The 24,184-nt window shown below is 48.7% G+C and overlaps 1 protein-coding gene across 1 annotated transcript in view; it reads right to left on the bottom strand.

Annotated features, from left to right (window-relative positions):
* Positions 1–209: 209 nt before the first annotated feature.
* LOC119955151 (prolyl hydroxylase EGLN3-like) overlaps positions 210–24,184 on the bottom strand; it is a 56,955-nt gene continuing 32,980 nt past the window's right edge. Inside the window, exons 2-5 of the mRNA XM_038781088.1 lie at positions 21,858–21,977; positions 16,631–16,767; positions 1,403–1,476; positions 210–1,307 (exon numbers count right to left, since the gene is read on the bottom strand). Of these exons, the coding sequence (XP_038637016.1) occupies positions 1,276–1,307; positions 1,403–1,476; positions 16,631–16,767; positions 21,858–21,977 (363 nt within the window). The 3' untranslated portion in view covers positions 210–1,275. The remainder of the gene's footprint in view (positions 1,308–1,402; positions 1,477–16,630; positions 16,768–21,857; positions 21,978–24,184) is intronic.

Genomic DNA, 24,184 nt, shown 5'->3' with positions numbered 1-24,184 from the left:
GATGCCAGTTATGTAATTAAGAAACTTTTATAAAACAATATTTTTTGTGAAAATCCATATTTCTTCCATTCTATAATGTGACACAGAAAGGGTGAAAATGAGCCTGACTGTTTAAAGTATTAATTGGTTGCAAGAAACCAAAAGTGTAGAAGAGTCAACCATTATTTAAAAACATTAAAAAGGAGAGAAAAAAAATACACTCAACCCTCTTTATGTAAAACAATATCTTTGTCCTGATTGCAGGGACCATTTTATTATCTGGCGATACAAGTCTTATCGTTTTCAAAGATACCTTCCAGTACAATTTGTTTATTGCCACTACTGGATTGCCAATTTGTTGACCAGCATACAAGGTAGCATCCAGTTCTAAACTCCGTCATTTTGTTGCTCACATATTCAAGTTATTTTAGGAATTTCCATGAAACTATACTCCCCATTAAAGGTAGCAACAGAAATAATTTCACATATAATGTTGTATTCTTTCTTCGGACAAGTTTGATATGGTAATGCACAATGTGCTCATAAACAAGAACACATTCCAATTCACTAGAGGATAAAAGGAAAAGCCTCAATAAGATTAATTACAATGAAGTGTGATGAAGATTATTCATAGTAACATCAAAAGAATTGTGTACTTTTGCACAACTATATATTTAGCTTCCATATAAATAGAGAAGAGTCAGATAACGCTGCAAGGTTATCAGCTTCATTTACAATGCGGAACATTGTAAACAATGTGGTACATAAATGTGGAACAAATATTCTTAATTACAATCAGGAGGTGATGATCAAGCACCCTCAAATGGTGAAAGATAGAAAAATGCTGCAAATAAAATCATTCAACAGCTTTTAAATAGAAGAACAAAAAAACTATTTAAAATGCATTGATCAGCGCTGTTGCAATCTGGAAATAATCTGTATAAAGTGCAATATTAGACCTAATTATTTGAAATGGCCATAATATTTAATACATCTTGTCACTCTTACTATATTCATTAAGTATAATCATGTTGACATGGAATTCAATTTTGTGCAATATTGATTTACAGATTAATAGTGCTGAAATAAATTTAATTGAAAGGTAGACTATACAGCAGCCAGTACCATCTCCTTTACGGATAAAAGTAGAAGTTAACATACAACTATTATTCAAAAGCATGACATTAAATGGGATTATGTTGGAGGGACACTTCTCTTTGGAGCAGATGAAAAGATCATGTGAATTGCCACCAGTCAAGGACTCAGCTCATTGGTCAAGTTTCATTGCTATTATTGTCATGATGAAAAGCTTGTAGCTTGTCCAGGAGCTGGAGACAAATAAAAGGAAATTAATGTAAAAATTTGTTAATGCAAATTGTCCAAAATCATTCACAAAAAAAATTAATTAATATTTATAGCATACCTGCTCGATTACGGTACCTAGTTCTGGCTTCAGCCCTTTCCTCTGCATCAAAATACCATACAGTAATGGCATATCTAGAACAGAAAAATACTATGTAGAAATAATTTCACAAATTTCTCTGCAAATACCTTTGCCCTCAACAACCTAGAAAATTATTTTGAACTCCAAGGGTTCATCTTCACATGGGTGATGAGATGACAGGTCTTCACCCCAGTGGTTACGTAACACTTGCTGGGCCTCCTGTCCTGCCAGTGACTTACTTAAAGAGCAAGAGAGCAAGAGCAAATGAGTAATTTTCCACTGCTCCTGGTTTCTTGTTGGTTCAGCAGTAATATAACTATTACTAACACAATCTCAAAAGATTAAACCTTTTTGTAACTACATAATGGGAGCCAACCTCGTCACCAGTGGTGGTTGGCGGTTGGAGTGGGGGGTCGGTGGAATTTCAGCCGCAAGTGCATTTTCATTTCCTGTATTAAACCCAACTGTTCTCAGTATTTAATCATCTATGAGTCCACTAGCATCAGTCAGCAAAAAACAACCACAACCAAAATAATTTCTTGCTGGCAACAGAGCTTCTCATCAGTTTTCTGCAAGACATTATTTACTGGAAGGAATTTTATACATTAGCTTCTTTTCAAAGGATCCAGTTATGGTTCAGTACATAATAAATGAACAAATATATGTTGCCGAATTCTGGTGCATATGCTTCAGGGCACAGGAATTCCTTGAAGTAAATTTCTATTGTCCGGATAATTCAGAATTTAAAAAAAAAGCTGTGGAGCAGGATGTCCTTTGCCGCTGTCAAGAACCTAACTGGAGTTTAGATTTGACTTCCGGTGGCGGCTACAAGTTGAGCGGTCGTGCACGAGGTGGCTTCCACTTGGAGACCTGGGGTGGGATTCTCCGAGCCCGCGTCGGCTCGGAGAATTGCCGAGGGGGCACATGGGGGGACTGCGCTGCGCGGCCCACAGAATTGGCAGACCTGGCGCGACGTCCTGGTCCCCGATCCTCGTGCGAGTCTCCAGCCCGGATGGGCCGAAGTCCCGCCGATGTGACTGCAGCTCAAATCAAATCAAACATGGTATTTGACGGCGTCAGCCAGTCGTGCTGGCTGCACCGGCGAAGGAGGTGGTAGGGGTTGGTGTGGCGGGGCTGCCACATGTTGAGGCCGTTGCTGGGGGGCGGTGGGGTGCGTTTGGTGGAGGCCGGCCAGGGAGGGTCGGGGCTGGTGTCTGGGAAGAGTGGGGGAGGGTCGGGGCTGGTGGATGCAGAGGTTGGGGATTGGGGGACCGGAGGTTGTTTTGCGTGGCCAGGTGCCACCTGTCAACAGTGGCGACCATGCAGCCCATTACACCAAGTTGTGGAGGTGGGCATGTGCAATGATGTATTGTCATCTACCCCCACCACCTGCAGACCGTTATGTTTGGCAATCACCCAGCGATGTTGGCCACCGTTGCAGGGGCCGCTGTCTTACATGTAGCCCTACAGCAGCTGGAGGAGGGGCATGCCAGGAAGGCGGCGGAGGCTGCCGTAGGGGAGTGTGCTGCAGGGGGGCAGATGGCAGGCATCCAGGCTGGATTTCCGTCCACCCGACAGGATGAGGAGGAGAAGGTGGTGTCACGGCGACCGCAGCACCCAATGAGGCCCCGTGTAGCGGCGTCGCATGTCGTACCAGGACCTCACGGAGGTTGGAAACCGTCACCCATATCTGCCACCTAATGGCACACCTTACACCACGTGGGACTGGAGGTGGACACCTTCTCCCGGTGGCTGTCAAGGTGACGGTGGCCCTGAACCTTTATGCCACGGGTTGTTCCAGTCGCCAAGTGGGGACCTGTCCGGCATCTCCCAGACATCGGTGCACCAGTACATCCGTCCAGTGACTGACGGCTTTTATGACATCGCAGAGCGCTACATTCAGTTCCCTGTGGACCGTGCCCACCAGAATGCCCAGGCAGCGGGCTTAGCTGCAGTGGCCAGGGGACGATCGATGGGGTGCACGACGCCCTGCGGCCACCAGCGGATAACAGGGCCGTGTTCACGAATAGGAGGGGGTACCACTCCATGAACGTGCAGGTGGTCTGTGACCACCGGATGAAGATCTTGCACGTCTGCGCCTGATACCCAGACAGTGTGCATGACTCCTTCATATTGGCACAATCGTTCATCCCCGCCATATTCGAGGGACAACCCCCCGGCTGCGGGGCTGGTTGCTGGGCGACAAGGGTTACCCGTTGCAGCCGTGGCTGACGACGCCTATACGGTAAGCCACAGACCGATGCGGAGAACCGCTACTCTGGTGCCCATGCAGCGACCATGGGTGTGGTTGAGAGCTGCTTTGGGTTTGAGATGTGCTTCAGGTGTCTGGACCACTCTGGAGGTGCCCTCCATTACCCGTCGCAGTGGGTCAGCCGCATCGTTGTGGTGTGCTGCGTCCTGCACAATATAGCCCAGCAGAGGGGCGATGTGGAGGCAGAGGAAGAGAAGGAGGCGGAGGGGGAAGACAACGATGGGCACGCCTCCCCAGATAAGGGCGATGTGGAGGAGGGTGGGAATGCACGGGACATACGGACTGGACAGGGACAGGAGGCTACCCACCGATACCGACTGAGCCAGCAAGCATGGGACGAATTGATAGCCGCACTGTTCACAGACTGGGGGTGGGGGGGGTGGGGGGGGGGGGGGGGGGGGGGGGGGGGGGGGGGGGGGGATGGGGACCCTGAGCATGGGCAGACAGCACTCCACCAACCCCACCCCGCCCCATCACCCTCACCCCGCCCACCACCCAGCCCACAAACAACCACCCGCATGCACACCACCCCTCCATTACATATACACCTCTGCAGCACAACCAGCAGTGCTCACACAGCCGACAGTGGAAGCAAATCTATTGCATGGCATGGAGGATGATGACAACCTGCTCTGCGATGAGCTCTGGGCTCCATATCGTTAGATAATGTCTGACTCATGGCCACAGTAACACCCTCCACCTGGGAGGTCCCTGCATGCGGCCTGGACACAGTGGCGCACGGATCCGTCGTCTGCCCGGGGGGCAGGGTGGCGAGGGTGACGCGGGGTGTTAGGGGCGCACGCCACACTCACCTGAGCTCGACCTCCTATCACCCCTCACACACACTGGTGCTCACTTCACGCCCCACCCACGCACGCATCGGACAGAGCACAGAGGCACCCTAGTGAAAGTGATTTTAATTACAAATGAATTAGACACGTGCCCTAGCCCCTATAACTAGTCTGTGCCCTGCACCCGTGCCAACTTACTCAGTGTCAAACTTTCTGGCCTTACGGGTCCTATGACTACGTCTAGGTGCTTCACTAGAAGGTACAGCAGAACTGGAGGCGGACTCCTGTGATTCCTGGCCTGTGACTAGGGTCCCCTTTGGTGTCCGTTTCCTGGCACGGCCCGGCCTGGATGGACCAGGATGCGGCTCGGGCGACCTGGATGGCGTGGTGCCAGCCTGTTCTGCCCATTGCCCACCTGATGCACCTGGGAGGAGGGGGGGGGGGGGGGGTGTTGGGTGAAAGAGTCCGAGGTGTCCTGGTCTTCCGGAACCTCCTCTGCAGGGGGACTCGGAACGGGCCCCAGCATCTCCTCTTCCCTCGGGGTGCCCGAGGGCCCCCTGGACTCTCCATGGGACAGGGATGCGAATGGATCCAGCACCCAAGGCACCTCCGGCACCTGGCGCTGCCAGTCTTGGATTCCGCCCTGGTATCGATGAAGGTCTGCAAATTTTCAGCCATTGAGCTCAGAGAGTTGGTCATCCCTGTCTGTGCCCATGCGACGCCGGCCAGCACCTGGGCAATGTTGCCGATGACCTCAGCAATGGCCTGCTGAGACTGGGCCATGGCCTGCTGGGACTGGGCAAAGGCGTTGAGCGCCTCTGCGATCTGCAGTTGGCTCTTGCTCATGACTGCCTGTGAGAGGGCAGCCATGTCGTGGGCCACGGACGCTGCCTGCACGGCTGCCCATGTCCCACACCGTCGCACCCATTGCCTCCACCGCGGATGCTACCTGTGCGGTGCCAGCAATGACCGGCATCACTTGCTGCACCTGCAGGTAGGTGGACTCCTTCACCTGCGTCTGCAGCTGCTGCAAGCCGGCCGTCAACCCCTGCATCGGGTCCATGGGTGGGAATTCCAGGAACCCGGGACCTGTCTGGGCGGCAGCTGGTTGCTGGGACGGGCTGCCCTTTGACCATCCGCCCCCTCAGCTGCTCCTACCTCCACCTGTTGTACAGGTACAGCTGTGTTGTGTGCATTAGAGGGTGTCCCAGAAGCCTCATCACTAAAGTGCCCAACCAAGGTAAGAGTCTCTGCGAAAGTGGATGGTGTAGGAGATAGCAGTGGTGTTCCGTTGATGTCCTCATCGGAGCCGAAGTCCAGGGTCCCCATGGCTTGTGTGTCCTGCGTCCGTGTGTGTCCAGGGTTCATGTGTGTGTGTGTGTGTGTGTGTGTGTGTGTGTGTGTGTGTCTTGGGTTCATGTGTGTGTGTCCATGTGTGTGTCTCCTGGGTTCATGTGTGTCCGTGTGGGTGTGTCCTGGGTTCATGTGTGTGGGTGTGTCCTGGGTTCGTGTGTGTGGGTGTGTCCTGGGTTCGTGTGTGTGGGTGTGTCCTGGGTTCGTGTGTGTGGGTGTGTCCTGGGTGTATGTGGGTGTCTTGGGTGTCAGTGTCATCAGTGTGGGTGCCATGTGTCGTTGTGTCTTGGGTTGATTGGGACGGGGGGGGGGCTGTTGGTGTGGCTGCCTCCCCGTCCCTACGTTGTACTGGCCCGGCACTGGATGGGGGCAGCCTACGCCTGATGGCCCAGGTCTATCCCTGGCCTGTGGTCGCCCTGGCATGGCCTGCATCCGCAGGGACGGGTGGATCGCCATGTGGTCCTGCAATACACAAGACGACATGCATAGTTAGATACGCAGGCGGGGCGGGGGGGTGGGGGGGCAGGGGTATCTCACTTGGTGGTGCGCCCCCGATCTCTGCATCCGCAACCTCCCAGTCCTCGGGTCCACCTGCAAGGTCCAGGGCCCTCCCTTCATGAACGCTGAGGGGCTGCGACTCAGGTGGACCCCCACCGGTCCTGGCACACTCCCGGTTGTTATAGGCGAGCTTCTCCTGGGGGTTGAGGAGAGAAAGATTATTGTTAGGTGGACATATACTTACAGTCCAGCGGTTGGTTACATGTTGGCATAGGCTCAGAGGCCATCCTGCCAATGCAGCGTGCATGGGTGGGTGCAGCCCTGTGCATCTCAGCTACGGCTGTACCATCCATCATGCGGAAGGGGGTGCAGTGCCACATGTTGGGGGGGGGGGGGGGGAAGGGGGGGGTTGAGGGCCACCATGGGCACAGTGGGGGGTACTCACCGTGGCTGCCCTGACTGGGCCATTGATCTTCTTGTGGCACTGGCTGCCGGTCCTGGGGGTTGTGCCCCACGGCGCTGACGGCTTCTCCCACCTCCCTCCACAGGCGTCAGCTGGTGTTGGTAGCAACCCTGCAGCCATTTCCGGGCCTCCCTCCTCCACTCCACGGTGTCCAGGAGTGCTTCGATGTCCCAGTCCTGGAACTTTGGCGCTGTGCGCCGAGTGGCCATCTTCCCGCGTTGCCGTGTCTCTGCTGATGGAGTCAATTTAACAGCAACGCCGTGTGACGTCAATTACACCACGCGCGTCAGTGACGCCATTGCAGGTCGCGCTTCACGTGACGCCAGCACGGCCCCTTCCGTTGTGTAGAATTTGCGCACTTTTGCTGGGTCTGACGCTGGAGTCGTCCTCGCTGATTTTGACACTGGCGTCGGAACTTGGACGCGGTAAGGGAGAATCACGGCCTTGGTTTTTGGCCCTTTTTACCCAGAAAAGGGGTGTTGTGATGGGAGCAAATAACGGAGGTTAGTTGGCTTCTCCTCCAGTGTGGTATTCTGCAGCATCCAACAAGAGGGAAAAAAAGAAAAAATATATCGAATAAAGCCCCCCACCCTCCAGATTCAGAGGACCCTCGTGGTGGCATGAATGAGAATATGGTGGAAACTGCACCAGAAGTCGAGATCCAGGGGTCCTCTGCGGGTGGTGATCGTCCGCCTACATAAGCATCAAGGATGGCACAGTGGTTAGCACTGCTGCCTCAGTGCCAGGGACCCAGGTTCAACTCCAGCCTTGGGTCACTATCTGTGTGGTTTGTATGTTCTCCCCGTTTATGTGTGGGTTTCCTCCGGGTGCTCCGGTTTCCTCCCACAGTCCAAAGATGTGCGGATTAGCCATGATAAATTTCCCAAAAAAGGTGAGGAGGGGTTAGGGTGGGGGCCTAGATAGGGTGCTCTTTTAGAGGGCGGGTGAAGACTCGATGGGCCGAATGGCCATCTTCTGCATTGTAGTGATCCTAGTAATATGGATAAGGAGCAAATTTTAAAGTGGGCAAAGGCCATGCGAGAATGTAGCTGGGAGAGAACTCCATTGAAATCTATCAGGATATCAGGGCTGATCTGGCTCAACGTCGAGCTGGGTTTAACAAGGCCAAGATGGCACTCTTCAAGAGCAAAATACGGTTCAGAATGCTGTACCCAGCAAAACTGTGGGTCACGTTTTGGGACAGAGACTATTATTTCAATAGCCCGTAGGAGACAAATGATTTCATGAGGAAGAATGGTCTGGGGGAGAACTGATTGTGTTCATGAACAGTTATGAAGTTTTTTTGAAGGTTTGCAGGTTCATCGAACCATTTCTGATGATTTTGTTATTCTCGGTTTCATGTCTTGTCAAGGGGAGGAATTTGGGGTTGTTCTTCCCGGTATGTACCTTTTTGGATGGGGGAGTGGGGTAAGGAGTTGTTTGGGATTATTCTGGTTGGGCTTTATTTCTTTGTTTTCCAAGTGGGGGCAATCATGCCAGCAGGGATGCTAGTTAACAAAGTCAATGTGAGGGAGGGGTTGTGGCTGGTAGCTTGGGACTGGCTGGGTGGGTTGTGGGTGTGGGGGGGGAGGAGAGAGAGAGAAGAGAAAGAGTGCCTTTTGGAATTGGGGGGATGGCTGACTAGCCAAAGAGGAGAGAGGGCGGGGGGGGGGGGGGGGGGGGGGGGGGGGGGGTTAGATTGCAGACAGGTTTCTTTGTTGAGGGATTTGGGTGAGGGCGGTGACGGTGACCATCTTGTGGGCCTTGAACTGAGACAAGGCCTGGATCCAGCTGGACTTCCCCCTCATAATTTTATACATCTCACTCATGGTCCCCCCTCAATCTCCACTGCTCCAAGGAAAACAATCCTAAGTCTATCCAATCTCCCTTCATAACTAATACTCTCCAGCCCAGGCAACATCCTGGTAAATTCCCTCTGCACCCTTTCCAGTGCTATCATATCCCTCCCAAAATGTGGATTCCAGAACTGCACACAATACTCTGGCTGTATATTACTCAACATTTTATACAGTTCCAGCTCTTTAGCTCTATGCCTTGGCTAATAAAGCTGGTGTTGTAAGACTTCTTACTTGGCTAATAAAGGCAAGTATACCATATGCCTTCTTAATAAGTTTTAGTAAACATATATGCTCCAAATTGGGATGACGTTGACTTTATTAAGAAGGTGTTGGCAGCTATGCTTGAACTTGATTTACATCAGTTGATTATAGGGGAGAATTCAACTGTGCATTGGATCCGAGGATGGATAGGTCGAGTCCAAGTCTTTTGTAACTTAAGAGTTGGCAGTGTTCATGGGAGTAGACCCATGGAGGTTTGCCACCCGAGTGAGAGGGACTTCTCACTCTTCTAGCATGTACATCACGTATACTCCCGAATAGACTTTCTTGTGGTGAGGAAATTAGCACTCCCAGGGGTAGTGGGGGCTGTGTACTTGGCGATAGTAATATTGGATCATGCACCACATCATGTGGATGTGTGGCTGGAGGCGAACTGAGCACAGTGTCCCTGTGGAGGTTGGATATGGCACTCCTTGCGAGCAAGGGGTTCTGAGAGAAGATAGCTTCGGCCACAGGAAACTATGTAGGTTTCAATCAGAACTGGGAAGTTTTGCCCTATGTTCTGGGAAGCACTGAAGGCGGTGATCATACGAGGCCCACAGGGCACGGTTGGGAGGTTGGACAGGCAGAGGGTGTTCGACTCAATTCTGGAGGTGGACTAGCAGTACTCCACAGCCCCAACAACAGAGCTGTTATGGAAAGAAAAAGAGGCTATAAATGGAATTTGAATTGGTATTGACTTGGAAGGTGGTGAACCAACTTTGTCGCTTACGAGGGGCATTTTAGGAGTGTGGTGAGAAAGCCAGCTGTCTATTGGCTCACCGGCGGCAGGCAGCCACACGAGTGATAGCCCAGGTTAAGGATGAGAGGGGTGGTGGAAGAATTGGTGACAGCTCTGGACAAGATTGAGGCTTTCAACCGGGGGCTATATAAATCTGAGTCCCCAGATGAGGGCTCGGGGACGGAACAGTTTTTGGACGGGTTGAACATCCCGGTGGTGGAGAAGGTGAAGGGGCAGGGGTTGGAAGCACCTTTGGGAAAGGAGGAAGGTATGGAGTGCATCAGTTCCATGCAATCGGGGAAGGCACCGGGGTTGGATGGTTTCCCGATGGAATACTACAAGCAGTTTGCAGCATTATTGGCGTCACATTTATAGGGGCTGGTTTAGCACAATGGGCTAAATCGCTGGCTTTTAAGGCAGACCAAGCTGGCCAGCAGCAGGGTTCAATTCCCGTACCAGCCTCCCCGAACAGGCACCAGAATGTGACGACTAGGGGCTTTTCACAGTAACTTCACTGAAGCCTACTTGTGACAATAAGCGATTTTCATTTCATTTCATTTCAAGACTCACTGTCACGAGGGGAGCTGCCAGCTTTGCCGCAGATATTGATATCTCTGATCCCGAAGGACAAGGATCCTGTGGAGTGTGGGTCTTATAGGCTTATCTCTTTACTGACTACTGAGGCAAAAGATTCTGGCTAAGATTCTGGCAAAGCATCTGGAGGATTGTTTGCCAGAGGTGATCTCGGAGGACCAGACTGGGTTTGTCAAGGACCGACAGTTGTTGGCCAATATCAGGCGACTGTTGAATATGGTCATGTCACCATCTGAAGTAATCATCTCCATGGATGCAGAGAAGGCTTTTCATTGGGTTGAATGATGGTGCCTATTCGAGGTTCTGGGACGATTTGGGATTGGGCCAACATTTATCTCCTGGATGAGACTGTTGTATAGTGCTCCCAGGGTGAGTGTCCAGACTAATATGATGAGTTGGGGTATTTCCAGTTCTACAAGGGCACGAAGCAGGGATGGCCGTTGTCCCCGTCGTTGTTTGCACTGGCAATCAAATATTCGGCCATCGCGCTTAGGCCGTCAAATCGGTGGAGAAGTATTGAAAGAGGGGACAAGGAGCACATGATGTCCCTTTATGTGTACGATTTGCTGTTGTATGTTTCGGTGGGAAAGATAATTGATCTGCTGACGAAGTTTGGATACAAACTAAATGTGGGCAAGATCAAAATTTTCCCATAAACCCCCTGGGAAGGGGGCAGATTTGAACGCTGCTGTTCAAGCTGGCCAAGACTAAGTTTAGATATCTGGGGATTCAGGTGGGCTCTGTTGCATCAACTGAATTTGGTCAGTCTGGTAGAGGGGGTGAAAGAAGACCTGAAGAGTTGGGGTTCTGTCTCGCTTTCCTTGGTGGGAGAGTGCAGATGATTCAAATGAATATTCTGCAGAGATTCTTATTTGTGTCCCAGTCTCTCCCGATCTTCCTCCCCAAATTTGTTTTTGTTAGGGTGGACAAGTTAATCTCGGCCTTTGTGTGCTCGGGTTAGACTCCCAAGATTCGAAGAGCCTAACTACAGACAGGAACAGGACGGCGTACGGGAGGGCTTAAATGTTCTATTACTGGGCGGCGAATATTGAGAAGATGAAAGGGTGGTTCGGGTGTCAGGGCCGATTGAAGAGGTGTAGCGTTGTGTCTACAGGCATTGGTTACTACCTCTCTCCCATTCTCTCCGGCCAGATTCACAACAAGCCCAATATTGGTGGCGTCTCTAAGAATCTGGAACCAATTTTGTAGGCATTTTAGATTGGGTGACATGTTATTATTGCCACCAATTTGCAGGAACCATAGCTTTGCACCATTGGGGATTAATGCAACGTACAAGATTTGGAAGACGGAGAGTTTGAGGGTTCAAGCATCTGTTTGTGGAGGGTAGGTTTGCAGTACTGGAGGAGATGGTGGAAAAATATCAACCAGCAAGGGGGAGCATGTTTAGTTAGCTGAAGATGTTGGACTTTGTTCTCAAACTCTCTTCGTTCCCCCAGTTACCGAAACATACACTGACGGACAGGATGTTATCTCGTGATGAGATGCGAGAAGGGAAGATATTTGATATACATGGGTGGTTGCTGGAGACAGGGAAGGCTCCGTTAGAAGAAATAAAGGGGAAGTGGGAAGAGGAATTGGGCCTGGGGCTGGAGGAAGGGATCTTGAGTGAGATCTTGTGATGGTAAACTCCACCTCCTCTTGCGCCGGGCTGAGCCAAGTAGTCCATTGGTCAGTCCTGACTAGAGCACGCATGAGTGGGTTCTTTTCCAGTGCAGAGGACAGGTGTGAATGGTGCCTAAGGGGGCCAGCGAACCACTCGCACATGTTCAGGTCCTACCCAAAATTGATTGAGTTCTGGGTCTCGTACTTTGAGACCATGTCGGAGATCGTGGGGTCAGGCTGGAGCAGTGTCCACTTTTCGTGAATTTTGAGGTGTCGGACTGGCCAAAGATTCTTGAGGGGAAGAAGGCAGGCGTCTTGCCCTTCGCCACTGATAGCTCAGCAACCGCACTGGGAGTGAGATGCTGCATCACGCAGACCATTATAAATATGTAAATAAATCAAGCTTTGTTAACAATAGCTTCCTTATGAATTATAGTCGCTAAAATCGCATGAATGGCCAAAAATGGGATTTGCGCCAATGAGATCTTAGTTTGAGATTCTCTTCTCCCTCCAGCCACCCCCCCCCCCCCCCCCCCCCCCCCCCCCCCCAGTGATGTAATCAGGTTCATACCCTTGATTTCCATACATTCTAATATATTGACATATTATCAAAGGGCATGACGCCATAGCATCCAATCAACTCTTCCTCCTCCCTCTCCCTCACCTCCAGCACGAAACACTACTGGTTTTCAAAAGCGGAGACCACTCATGATGACCACGGCAAGAGCGTAGGGTGTCTCGAGACCCTGGGGATTGAGTGATATGGCTGGGCATTGCCCACTGGCACTTTGGCAGTGCTCCATGATTGCCATGGGGGCACATGCTGGGCGTGGGCGGTTGGGTTCCCCTTGTCCACCAGATGATTGAGTGTGTCCTGATGTGTCTGGGGGAATGGGGGAGGGGGGGGGGGGGGGAATGGCGCCTAACATTGCCAATGTGTTCAGGGCTCGCCTCCTCCAGCCGGCTGCGTGATCCTCGCCAGCACTTTGAAATTGCAGAATGTTGTTAAATCAGTTGAGGAAAGGCGCCTGTGAAGCCGGCGGGTTTCACACAGCCTCTCTCACCTGATCCAACACACTGTGCAATTTGGGGAAAATTGCTCCTTTGGAGTTTTTGGTGTGTGGATAAATGCCTCAACTATTGCAGGACAACAAATTAGCTGTTGTGTTTGCTAATGTGACAATAAGGACTGTATTTTTTAATTTGTTGGTTGTCAAGTCGTTTTGATGTGATAAGGTACTAAATAAATGCAAAATTTGTTTCCCCCAACTGGTGAACACCTGCAGCTAAATCTCAGCTTTGAACATTAGTTTGAACTTAAAGCAGATTTTTAAAAAAATATTTTAACATTTAACAATTAAACACGGACTTCCGGTGCCGTGGCATGAAGTAGCGACCCCATCTTGGGTAGCTCACATGCAGGCTCCGGCAATTGGGCTTATCTGCCCCATCGCAATAATCTTTTTAAAAACTGACTTTCCACGCAGTGAAACTGATCACAAAGAAGACAATGTTGAAACTGACATTGAAGACGGACAGGAGTGAAATTTCAAACGTCGAGCCCCAGCGAGGCATCAAAGATGGCAGAGGAGGCAGCCATGCCCATCGCCCACGACATGATGGCAGGAGGGGTGGTAGTCAGAAAATTGAAGAAATTTGGTGGAGATATGGATGAGCACTTCAAGAGCTCATTCAATCACATTTTCTGCCTCAAGGCCCTGTGTGACCTGTCGAGCACCAGCGCAGCAAATACCACATCACTGCTCATCAATTGGGAAAATTTCAAAGCGGGAGTATCGGGTCGGCCTTGCGCCGTCCACTCCCTCAAGCAGACCCATCAGCCTCAGGTTCATGTGCCTGGACCTATTTTCTAAATCATCCAGCTTCACCCTGAAGCCCTTGTTCCTGTCGCCGATTGCCAATTCAGCCTCCAAGAAAAGGTCCGGAAGTGAAGGCTTCATTTAAAACCACGGTGGAGGAAGCTTTGGATCCAGTAAGGCAGCAACTGAGCAAAACAATTAAAGTGGCAGGTACGCAGGCGGAGAAACTGAACAATGTGGAGGAGGCACAAAGACAGACTTGCGTCCTTGAAGGCTGGTCACTGTTAGCTACGGGAAGGGTGGTAAGGAACAGGGTGCGTGGGGGACTTAGTAAGTAAGTTTCACTTTTGTAAAGGAAGAGAGGGGGTGCTGGAGGGGGTTCTTACTGTTCAATTGTAATTCTGTGTTTTTGTAGGTTTTGTACTAAAATTTTTAATAAAAATATTTAAAAAAACAATTAAATGACATAAACCACACAACATTTACAAAATAAAACCAACCCAAATCAACCCCCCTGGACCCCCTTCCCCCCAAAACCGTCCCTGCACCCCCCTCCACTAGCAGTTGGCAGCAACCAGCTCCCTGAAATGCAATACAAATAGACTCCCCATTTCTTGTGGACTTGCCCCCCTCACTCGCCCCCCTCAGAGCAAATTTCACTATTTCCAAAAACAAGAATTCCATTAGATTCCCCAGACATACTAAAGCACATGATGGTGAAGCTGACCTCCACCCCAACAGGACCCGCCTGCAAGCGATCAGAGACATAGGTTAAAGCATTTATCCCCGCACGCGTCTGCAACTCTGGCAGTCCGACACCCCGAATATGGTCCCCAGGGGACTGGGCTCTAAATCCACATGCAGGATCACCATTATGGTGCCAAAGAACGACCCCAAAACCCTCCACAGCACCTCACACCACAATCCCTCCTCCAGCACCATCCCAAACACCTCTTCCCAGTTGGACTAACTCCCTCCAAAGACACCCCTATCCTCCTCCAAAATCCTCCCATAAATCGCCGTGACTATCCCCCCTCCAAACCCCATCACCGACAACACCCTCTCCAGTAACAAGGAGGGCGGTGCCACTGGACAGATCTTTTATCAAAATTTTGCACCTGCACGTACCTAAATCCCTCTCCTCGCAGGACCCCAAACTTCACCCCCAACTTCTACAAACACGCAAACTGTCCTCTAGAAACAGATCCTTTACTTCCACTACCCCTTGCTCCTCTCATTTCGAAAACCTCACGTCCATCCTCCCAGGCTCATACCCATGGTTCCCTTGAATCAGTATCAACTTCGATCCCACCCCCAACTTAAGTCACCCCCTCCCCCAAATGTCATATTCTCTGGAACACCATTCTCCTAATCCTTGCTGACACCAGCATTGAAAACAGCCTCTCCACCCCCATAAAAAACTACTTCAGCGATAAGACCAGCAAGCACTGAAACAAGAATAAAAACCGGGGCTAAATATTCATCTTAACCGCCTGCCATTTATGTTTGCCCCAGGGAGGTATTCGGAGAGTCCTGTAGTGATGGCCACGCAGAAAATATGGAGGCAGTTTCGCCTGCACCCGGCCTGCCAATGATAAGGGAAGTTATCCCACTTCAGTAAAGCCTCCTTAACCCTGTTCACCAAACTTGTAAAGTTCAATTTATGGACCCAAGCCTAGTCCCGAGTCACCTGCAATCCCAGATCCCTAAATTGGGTTGGTGCCACTCAAAATGCCAACCCCTCCCCCCGCCCCCAACTCCTGGAGAAAACACTACAAAACGCTCACTTTTCCCCAAATTTCACTTGTAGTTGAAAAAGCCCGGAGTCTCCCAAGCAGTCCCATTAAGTCCCCCACTGAGGAGCCTGGATTGGAAACATATAACAGCAGATAATCAGCATAAAGGGACACGGATTCTTGATAGAATCCTGATGAGCTCTTGATAAGCCCTCTTCTGGTTGAACTGACCAAAGGACCACTGGTCTTATTTAGACCAAGTTCAGACAGCAGCAAAGGCTATTGGAAGTTGCGAGCAATATTATTTTAATTCCCATACCTTCTTTTAAATCTCATCATTATCTCAATGGTATCTGGGATCATTCCTATTACTTGGCGGATCCTCATATCTGGCCTATGTATAATAATAATCTTTATTGTCACAAATAGGGTTACATTAACACTGCAATTAAGTTACTGTGAAAAGCCCCTGGTTGCCACACTCCGGCGCCAGTTCGGGTACACAGAGGCAGAATTCAGCACCCGGAGGAAACTCACGCAGACACGGGGAGAACGTGCAGACTCCGCACAGTGACCCAAGCCAAGAATCAAACCTAGGACCCTGGCGCTGTGAAGTAATAGCGATAACCACTGTGCTACTGTGCCGCCCCAATGTCAAGGGTTTCAAGTGCTCAGTTGTAGAGTAACATCTGTGTAAAATTTATTTCAATGCTCAAATCCTAATGAACAAAATCAAAGTTCTCAGAGTTTGACTTTTGAGAGACCTCTGTATAGAGTTTTGGCTTTCACAGTCTATAACAGTGTACCACTGACGTTACTAACCAGAAACTGCGAACGCACATTTGACCAAGACCAGGAATAAGCATGAACCTCTTGGCCACCAATTTATTCGCACAATTGTGCACCCAGATAATGTGTTGGTGAATATATCCCCCCCCACCCATAGTTTTTCTGGGTTACTTAATTACTTAATTTATCAAAAAATATAATTGCATTCAGCGGACCATAATCAGTTCAAACGGACCATCAAGCATCTGTAATTTTTTTAATACATTACAGTTCTGCTTTGGAATTGCAAAATAATTTTGATGTTTTATCGACAACCAACTGGCCAAATTACACTAAACATTTTGCAGGTTGGGTACCTTGGTATGGTTTGGTTACAGTCATCTCTGAAGGGATTCCAACAGGGACATACCTGACAGAATATGCTGGCTGCACTTCATGTGGATTTCTTCGATCAGACCAGAATAATAACAATCTATCAAACATTGGCTCAACGTCAACTACATAGGACTTTCCTTCTGGAAATATTCGAAGAATACCACCATCCACCTGAAAAAATGCATAAGTTTCAATAGATAAGCTAAGAAATATCCCATTTGAAAGGCAATTCTAGCATACTTAATAGTAATACACTTTGATACAGTAGTTTTTATGATTACTACTATCTAAAGAGAAACAATGGCTGAAAGTTAACAGAAGTAAAACAACAAATACAATGACAACCAACCTATAAAGTGCTTTTAAATAGAAAACATAATATATTCCGATTATACATTAAGACATGGATCAAAGCCTGAAATAAGTACACAGTCTTCTAGCAAGAGTAATCAGCCATAGCAAGCGCTGGCAGATCTCCAACTCAGATAAAGCCTGACAGAATAAGCATTGGCAATATGCAAGTTATCACTTTTTCAAGATAGCCTGATATTTTCTGGTCGCCCATACATAATGGGGAGACTTTCAGGAATGGTGCAATATTGGTGGTGTGCCCATCCTGCTTGGCCAACACTGCATTCAGCAACTAAGAAACTTGCACGTTCAGAATTTTAACATTTCCTTGGTGTGCTGCAGGAGCCAAATAGAACATGGCAGCAGGAGTAGTCCACTCAGCCCTTCAAGCCTGTTTTGCATTCAATAAGATCATTTTACTGTTTTACAGGATGTGGGTGTCGCTGGCTAGGCCAGCATTTATTGCCCAACCCGAGCTGCCCGTCAGAAGATGGTGGCGAGTTCCCTTCTTGAACTGCTGCAGTCCCAGTCCTGTTTGGGAGGGAATTCCAGGATTTTTGACCCAGCAATGATGAAGGAACGGCAATATATTTCCCAAGTCAGGACGGGGAGTGACTTGGATGGGAACCTCCAGGTTGTGGTGGTCCCATGTATCTGCTGCCCTTGTTCTTCTAGATGGTAGTAGGTTTGGAAGGTACTGCCAAATCGTGACTGATCTGATTGTGGTCTAAACTCCACTTTCCTGTCTCTCCCCTATAACCTTTGACTCTGTTGTCTATCCAAGGCCTACCTAGCTCAGCATGAATAAATTCAATGACCCAGCCTCCACTGCTTTCTGGGGAAAGAATTGCACATTCTCTGAATGGAAAAAAAATTCTCATCTCCGTCTTAAAAAGGAGACCTCCTATTCTTAAACTGTGCCCCCTAGTTCTAGTCTCCCCCACCAGAGGAAATATCCTCCTGATATTCACCCTAAGTACCCCTCAAATCTTCAGTGAGATCATCCATCATTTTTCTAAACTCCAGTGCAGATAGGCCAAACTATTTCACCTTTCTTCATAAGATAAGTCCTTAATCCCAGAAATGAGTTGAGTGAACCTTCTCCAAATTGTATCTAATGCAATTATATCCTTTTTCAAACAAGGAGACCAAAACTGTGATTCATGTACTAGGTAACCCTGATCCATCTATACCATTGGGTTCCTCAGCCTCATCATTTGAAGAGAATACTACTTTTCTATTCTTCCTGCCAAAGTGAACAAGATCACAATTTCCCACATTATACTTCACCTGCCATATTTTTATCCACCTGCCTATAGTCTTTTGCAGATCCTTTACCTCCTCTTAAGATGGATTGGAAAATAAGTTGTTAAGTATCATCAGCAAATTTAGCTACCGTACACTCTGTTCCTTCACAAGTGGGCACATCACTGCAGTCTGTCACTTCAGTGAGGAGGAAGATCATCCAGCCACTGAACGCAGCCAGCTGGCACGACATATTTGGGATGACATGCAATTTTACAGTAATGCTGCTCTTCCTGGCCCACAAAAAATTTAGAAAACATGAAACTGACTATTAGGGGAGATCTCCAGCAGTCTTCAACACCTGAAGAAAGAAAGAAATTGGAACTGGAACGCAACATGTTTGCTTTACACATTTCAGCTTGAAATTTTCAATTAGGATCTTTACAATAGGCACAGTATCTTGGTTTACACAAACAACCTCTTGCCTTTGTGAAAATTGTTTGAAGCTGGCAAATACATGCACAAGATCCTCCTCAGATTTACAAATGTCAATTGTTTTGAAAGTGAGAAATGGCCGGTCAGCAATTGAAAGGCTCCCCAAATAATAATAATCTTTATTGTCACGAGTAGGCTTGTAATTGTGAAAGGCCGCTAGTCGCCACATTCCGGCACCTGTTTAGGTACACAGCGGGAGAATTCAGAATGTCTAAATTACCTAACAAGTACTTTGCATTGGTATTCACAAAGGAGAGGGACAAGACGGATGTTGAGGCTAGGGATGGATGTTTAAATACTCTAGGTCAAGTTGTCATACGGAAAGGGGAAGTTTTGGGTATTCTAAAAGACATTAAGGTGGACAAGTCCCCAGGACCGGATGGGATCTATCCCAGGTTACTGAGGGAAGCGAGGGTCGAAATAGCTGGGGCCTTAACAGATATCTTTGCAGCATCCTTGAACACGGGTGAGGTCCCGGAGGATTGGAGAATTGCTAATGTTGTCCCTTTGTTTAAGAAGGGTAGCAGGGAAAATCCAGGGAATTACAGACCTGTGATCTTGACGTCAGTGGTAGACAAACTGTTGGAGAAGATACTGAGGGATAGGATCTATTCACATCTGGAAGGAAATAGACTTATCAGTGATAGGCAGCATGGTTTTGTGCAAGGAAGGTCATGTCTTACAAACCTAATAGAATTCTTTGAGGAAGTAACAAAGTTAATTGATGAGGGAAGGGCTGTAGATGCCATATACATGGACTTTAGTAAGGTGTTTGATAAGGTTTCCCATGGCAGGTTGATGGCAAAAGTGAAGTCGTATGGGGTTCAGGATGTACTAGCTAGATGGATAAAGAACTGGCTGGGCAACAGGAGACAGAGAGTAGTGGTGGAAGGGAGTGTCTCAAAATGGAGAAGGGTGACTAGTGGTGTTCCACAGGGATCCGTGCTCGGACCACTGTTGTTTGTGATCTACATAAATGACCTGGAGGAAGGTATAGGTGGTCTGATTAGCAAGTTTGCAGATGATACTAAGATTGGTGGAGTTGCAGATAGCGAGGAGGACTGTCAAAGAATACAACAAAATATAGATAGATTGGAGAGTTGGCCAGAGAAATGGCAGATGGAGTTCAATCCAGGCAAATGCGAGGTGATGCATTTTGGAAGATCAAATTCAAGAGCGGACTATATGGTCAATGGAAGGGTCCTGGGGAAAATTGATGTACCGAGAGATCTGGGAGTTCAGGTCCATTGTACCCTGAAGGTGGCAACGCAGGTTGATAGAGTGGTCAAGAAGGCATACAGCATGCTTGCCTTCATCGGACGGGGTATTGAGTACAAGAGTAGGCAGGTCATGTTACAGTTGTATAGGACTTTGGTTAGGCCACATTTGGAATACTGCGTGCAGTTCTGGTCGCCACATTACCAGAAGGATGTGGATGCTTTGGAGAGGGTGCAGAGGAGGTTCACAGGATGTTGCCTGGTATGGAGGGTGCTAGCTATGAAGAAAGGTTGAGTAGATTAGGATTGTATTTGTTGCAAAGACGGAGGTTGAGGGGGGACCTGATTGAGGTATACAAAATTATGAGAGGTATGGACAGGATGGATAGCAACAAGCTTTTTCCAAGAGTGGGGGTGTCAGTTACAAGGGGTCACGATTTCAAGATGAGAGGGGGAAAGTTTAAGGGAAATGTGCGTGGAAAGTTTTTTACGCAGAGGGTGGTGGGTGCCTGGAACGCTTTACCAGCGGAGGTGGTAGAGGCGGGCACGATAGCATCATTTAAGAGGCATCTGGACAGGTATATGAACGGGCGGCATCAGAGGGAAGTAGACCTTGGAAAATAGGAGACAGGTTTAGGTAAAGGATCTGGATCGGCGCAGGCTGGGAGGGCCGAAGAGCCTGTTCCTGTGCTGTAACTTTCTTTGTCTTTCGGGACTTGTGGGAGGAAACCCACACAGACACAAGGAGAACATGCAGACTCCGCACAGACAGTGACCCAAGCTGGGAATCGAACCTGGGACCCTGGAGCTGTGAAGCAACAGTGCTAACCACCGTGCTACCCCGTGTGCCATTTCATGAACAAACTATGTCATCTGAACAAAATGGGATATTAAAGTTAGATTACCTCATCACGTTTTGTCCTTCTTTCTATTACATCCTCCCCGTGTGTGCGTGGGTTTCCTCCGGGTGCTCCGGTTACCTCCCACAGTCCAAAGATGTGCAGGTTAGGTGGATTGGCCATGATAAATTGCCCTTAGTGTCCAAAATTGCCCTTAGTGTTGGGTGGGGTTACTGGGTTATGGGGATAAGGTGGAGGTGTTGACCTTGGGTAGGGTGCTCTTTCCAGGAGCCGGTGCAGACTCGACGGGCCGAATGGCCTCCTTCTGCATTGTAAATTCTATGATATCACAAGGATAGTGTGATTGGTTCAAAACATTCAGCAACACTAGGCAGGGTGATCGGTACGCACTGTGCAAGGGTAAAATACTGATGACAATCTCTAACTTAACTTCTTTCCTGATTTCTGCTGCATTTTTCCCTACAGCAATATAATGGAAATCACAGTTTCAGCACGGTGTGTTGGGGCAAATGAGTTTTAACCAAGATATCATGAATCGCTAGCTCCCGAGTTGATGCATTCAACCTGTGTTAACATCAAATAAATTGTTTACTGTATGATGCATTTCAAAACTGTATCCAACACTTTCAAAAATAGTCTTGAAAGTACAGTTGCTGATGCAGCTATTTATATGACACAAAATGAAAATGAAATGAAAAATGAAATGAAAATCACTTATTGTCACAAGTAGGCTTCAATTGAAGATATTTAGCCCTGTGCTAAACCAGCCTCAAAATTAATAATAATACTTTTTTTAATGGAAAAAAATCCCCGAGTCACCACATTCCTGTGTCTGTTTGGGGAGGCTGGTACGGGAATTAAACCCGCGTTCCTGGCCTGCCTTGGTCTGCTTTAGAAGCCAGCTATTTAGCCCTGTGCTAAACCAGCCTCAAAATGAATAATAACAGACTTTTTTTAAATGGAAAAAAATCACTTTATCAGTCTGTTTCGTTTGAAAGTGCTGTCTGAAATAATACAAATAAAATCCATATAAACAAATTGTTTAGAGCAGCTTTCTTACAATTTTCCCAAGGAGGAAAGTAATATTTCATACCTTTGCATCCCAGTTTTTATTCAGGTAATAAATACACGTCACACAACGACCATCACCAGTTGGGTTGTCAACATGTCGAACATACCCTGTCCCATCCCCTGGGTAGCAGGCTACCATTGCCTGAAAAGGAAAGGAAGAAAGTTTACTTGCAAGCAATTTTTCTTCATTATCAGTTATACATTAGTCAGCAACAATGCATGGTTAGAATCATAGAATAGTTAGAATAGTTACAGCACATAAGGAGGCCATTCAACCCATTGGGTCTGTGCCAGCTCTCTGCAAGGGCACGGTCAGCCAATCCTACACCCCTGCAAACTTCTTCTGTCTTCAGGGGCTTATTCAATTTCCTGTTGTGCATTCCTAACCACCCGCTGTGTAAAAAAGCTGTTAATGGGTGATTTTGAGCCTTTAGACTCCTTTACAAGATTATTAATTAGTCCTTTTTCATTGCTCAACACTTGTATTTAAAATAGCCTGTTCTCTGGGCTAGAGGCTCCCAACAGATGTGTTGTGGCGGCTCCACAAGTGTGCCACAAAATAAGATTCAAAATGATTAAACATTAATGAAAATAAAAGTAAATTTAATCTTAGTTTTCAGCTCCGCAGTTTGCATCTCCAAGTCACAATGAACCTCGGACCTTCCATGCATGCACCGGCTCGGAATGAGGCACACATGCGCAGAGTTCGGATTTTTATTGGCAAGGCGCATGTGCATTGGCCTAACAATTGTAAAAAATCAGGGGGACGATTCTCCGATATTGAGGGCAAGTGTTCGTGCCGTCGTGAACGCCGTCGCGTTTCACGACGGTGTGAACAGGACCCGGTCACGACATATTCTGGTCCTAACAGGGGGCCAGCACGGCGCTGGAGCGGTTCACGCCGCTCCAGCCTCCTTACGTGGTGCCAAATGGGCACCGCGCCAACCCACGCATGCGCAGTTGGGCCAGCTGAATCCTGCGCATGCACAATTGGGCCGCGCCATCCTGCGCATGCGCGGGGAACTTCTCACGCGCGCCGGCCCCAACCCAACATGGGGTCGGTGTTCAAGGGCTGGCCGCGGCGGAAAGTAGGCCCGCCAATCGGTGGGCCCCGATCGTGGGGCAGACCCCTTCGGAAGCCCCCTCCCCCCCACCACAGGCCACGCTCCAAGCCTTCGCGATGAGTACCCGCCGGCGGCGACCAGGTGTGGACGGCGCCGGCAGGACTGTCATTTTTTGGCTGGCTGCTCGGCCCATGTGGGCCGGAGAATCGCTGCTCGGCGTTAGCGCCGATTTTCCGAGCAGCCCAGCGCGATTCTCACGGCGCTGGTTTCGGGGGGGTGTGGGAGAATTGGGTGCGGGGGTCGGGGCACGATTCGCACGCCGCTCCAACGATTCTCCCACCCGGCGTGGGGGGGGGGGGGGGGGAGAGAATACCGCTCCAGAACTGCGCATGAGGCCAGCTGTCCGTAGTATATAGAAATGATTTGGAGGAAAACGTAACTGCTCTGATTAGTAATTTTGCAGACGACACAAAGGTTGGTTGAATTGCGCATAGCAATGAGGACTGTCAGACGATACAGCAGGATTTAGATCGTTTGGAGACTTGGGCAGAGAGATGGCAGATGGAGTTTAACCCAGACAAATGTGAGGTAATGCATTTTTGAAAGGTCTAATGCAGGTAGAGAATATACAGCGAATGGTAGAACCCTCAAGAATATTGACAGTCAGCGAGATCTAGGTGTACAGGTCCACAGGTCACTGAAAGAGACAACACAGGTGGAGAAAGTAGTCAAGAATGCATACGGCATGCTTGCCTTCATTGGCCGGGGCATTGAGTATAAGAATTGGCAAGTCATGTTGCAGCTGTATAGAACCTTAGTTAGGCCACACTTGGGAGTATAGTGATCAATTCTGGTCACCACACTACCAGAAGGATATGGAGGCTTTAGAGAGGGTGCAGAAGAGATTTACCAGGATGTTGCCTGGTATGGAGGGCATTAGCTATGAGGTGAGGTTGAATAAATTCGGTCTGTTCTCACTGGAACGACGAAGGTTGAGGGGCGACCATATGCAGGTCTACAAAATTATGAGGAGCATAGAAAGAGTGGATAGTGAGAGGCTTTTTCACAGGGTAGAGGGGTCAATTACTAGGGGGCATAGGTTTAAGGTGCGAGGCGCAATGTTTAGAGATGTACGAGGCAAATTTATTTTTACACAGAGGCTAGTGGGTGCCTGGAACTCGCTGCCAGAGGAGGCGGTGGAAGCAGGAATGATAGTGACATTTAAAGGGCATCTTGACAAATACATGAATAGGATGGGAATAGAGGGATACGGACCCTGGAAGTG

This window comes from Scyliorhinus canicula, chromosome 2 (assembly GCF_902713615.1).
Source record: "Scyliorhinus canicula chromosome 2, sScyCan1.1, whole genome shotgun sequence".
Classification (NCBI taxonomy): Eukaryota; Metazoa; Chordata; class Chondrichthyes; order Carcharhiniformes; family Scyliorhinidae; genus Scyliorhinus; species Scyliorhinus canicula.
The sequence above is the reverse complement of the archived record's forward strand: the minus strand, read 5'-3'. Positions and strand labels throughout refer to the sequence as shown.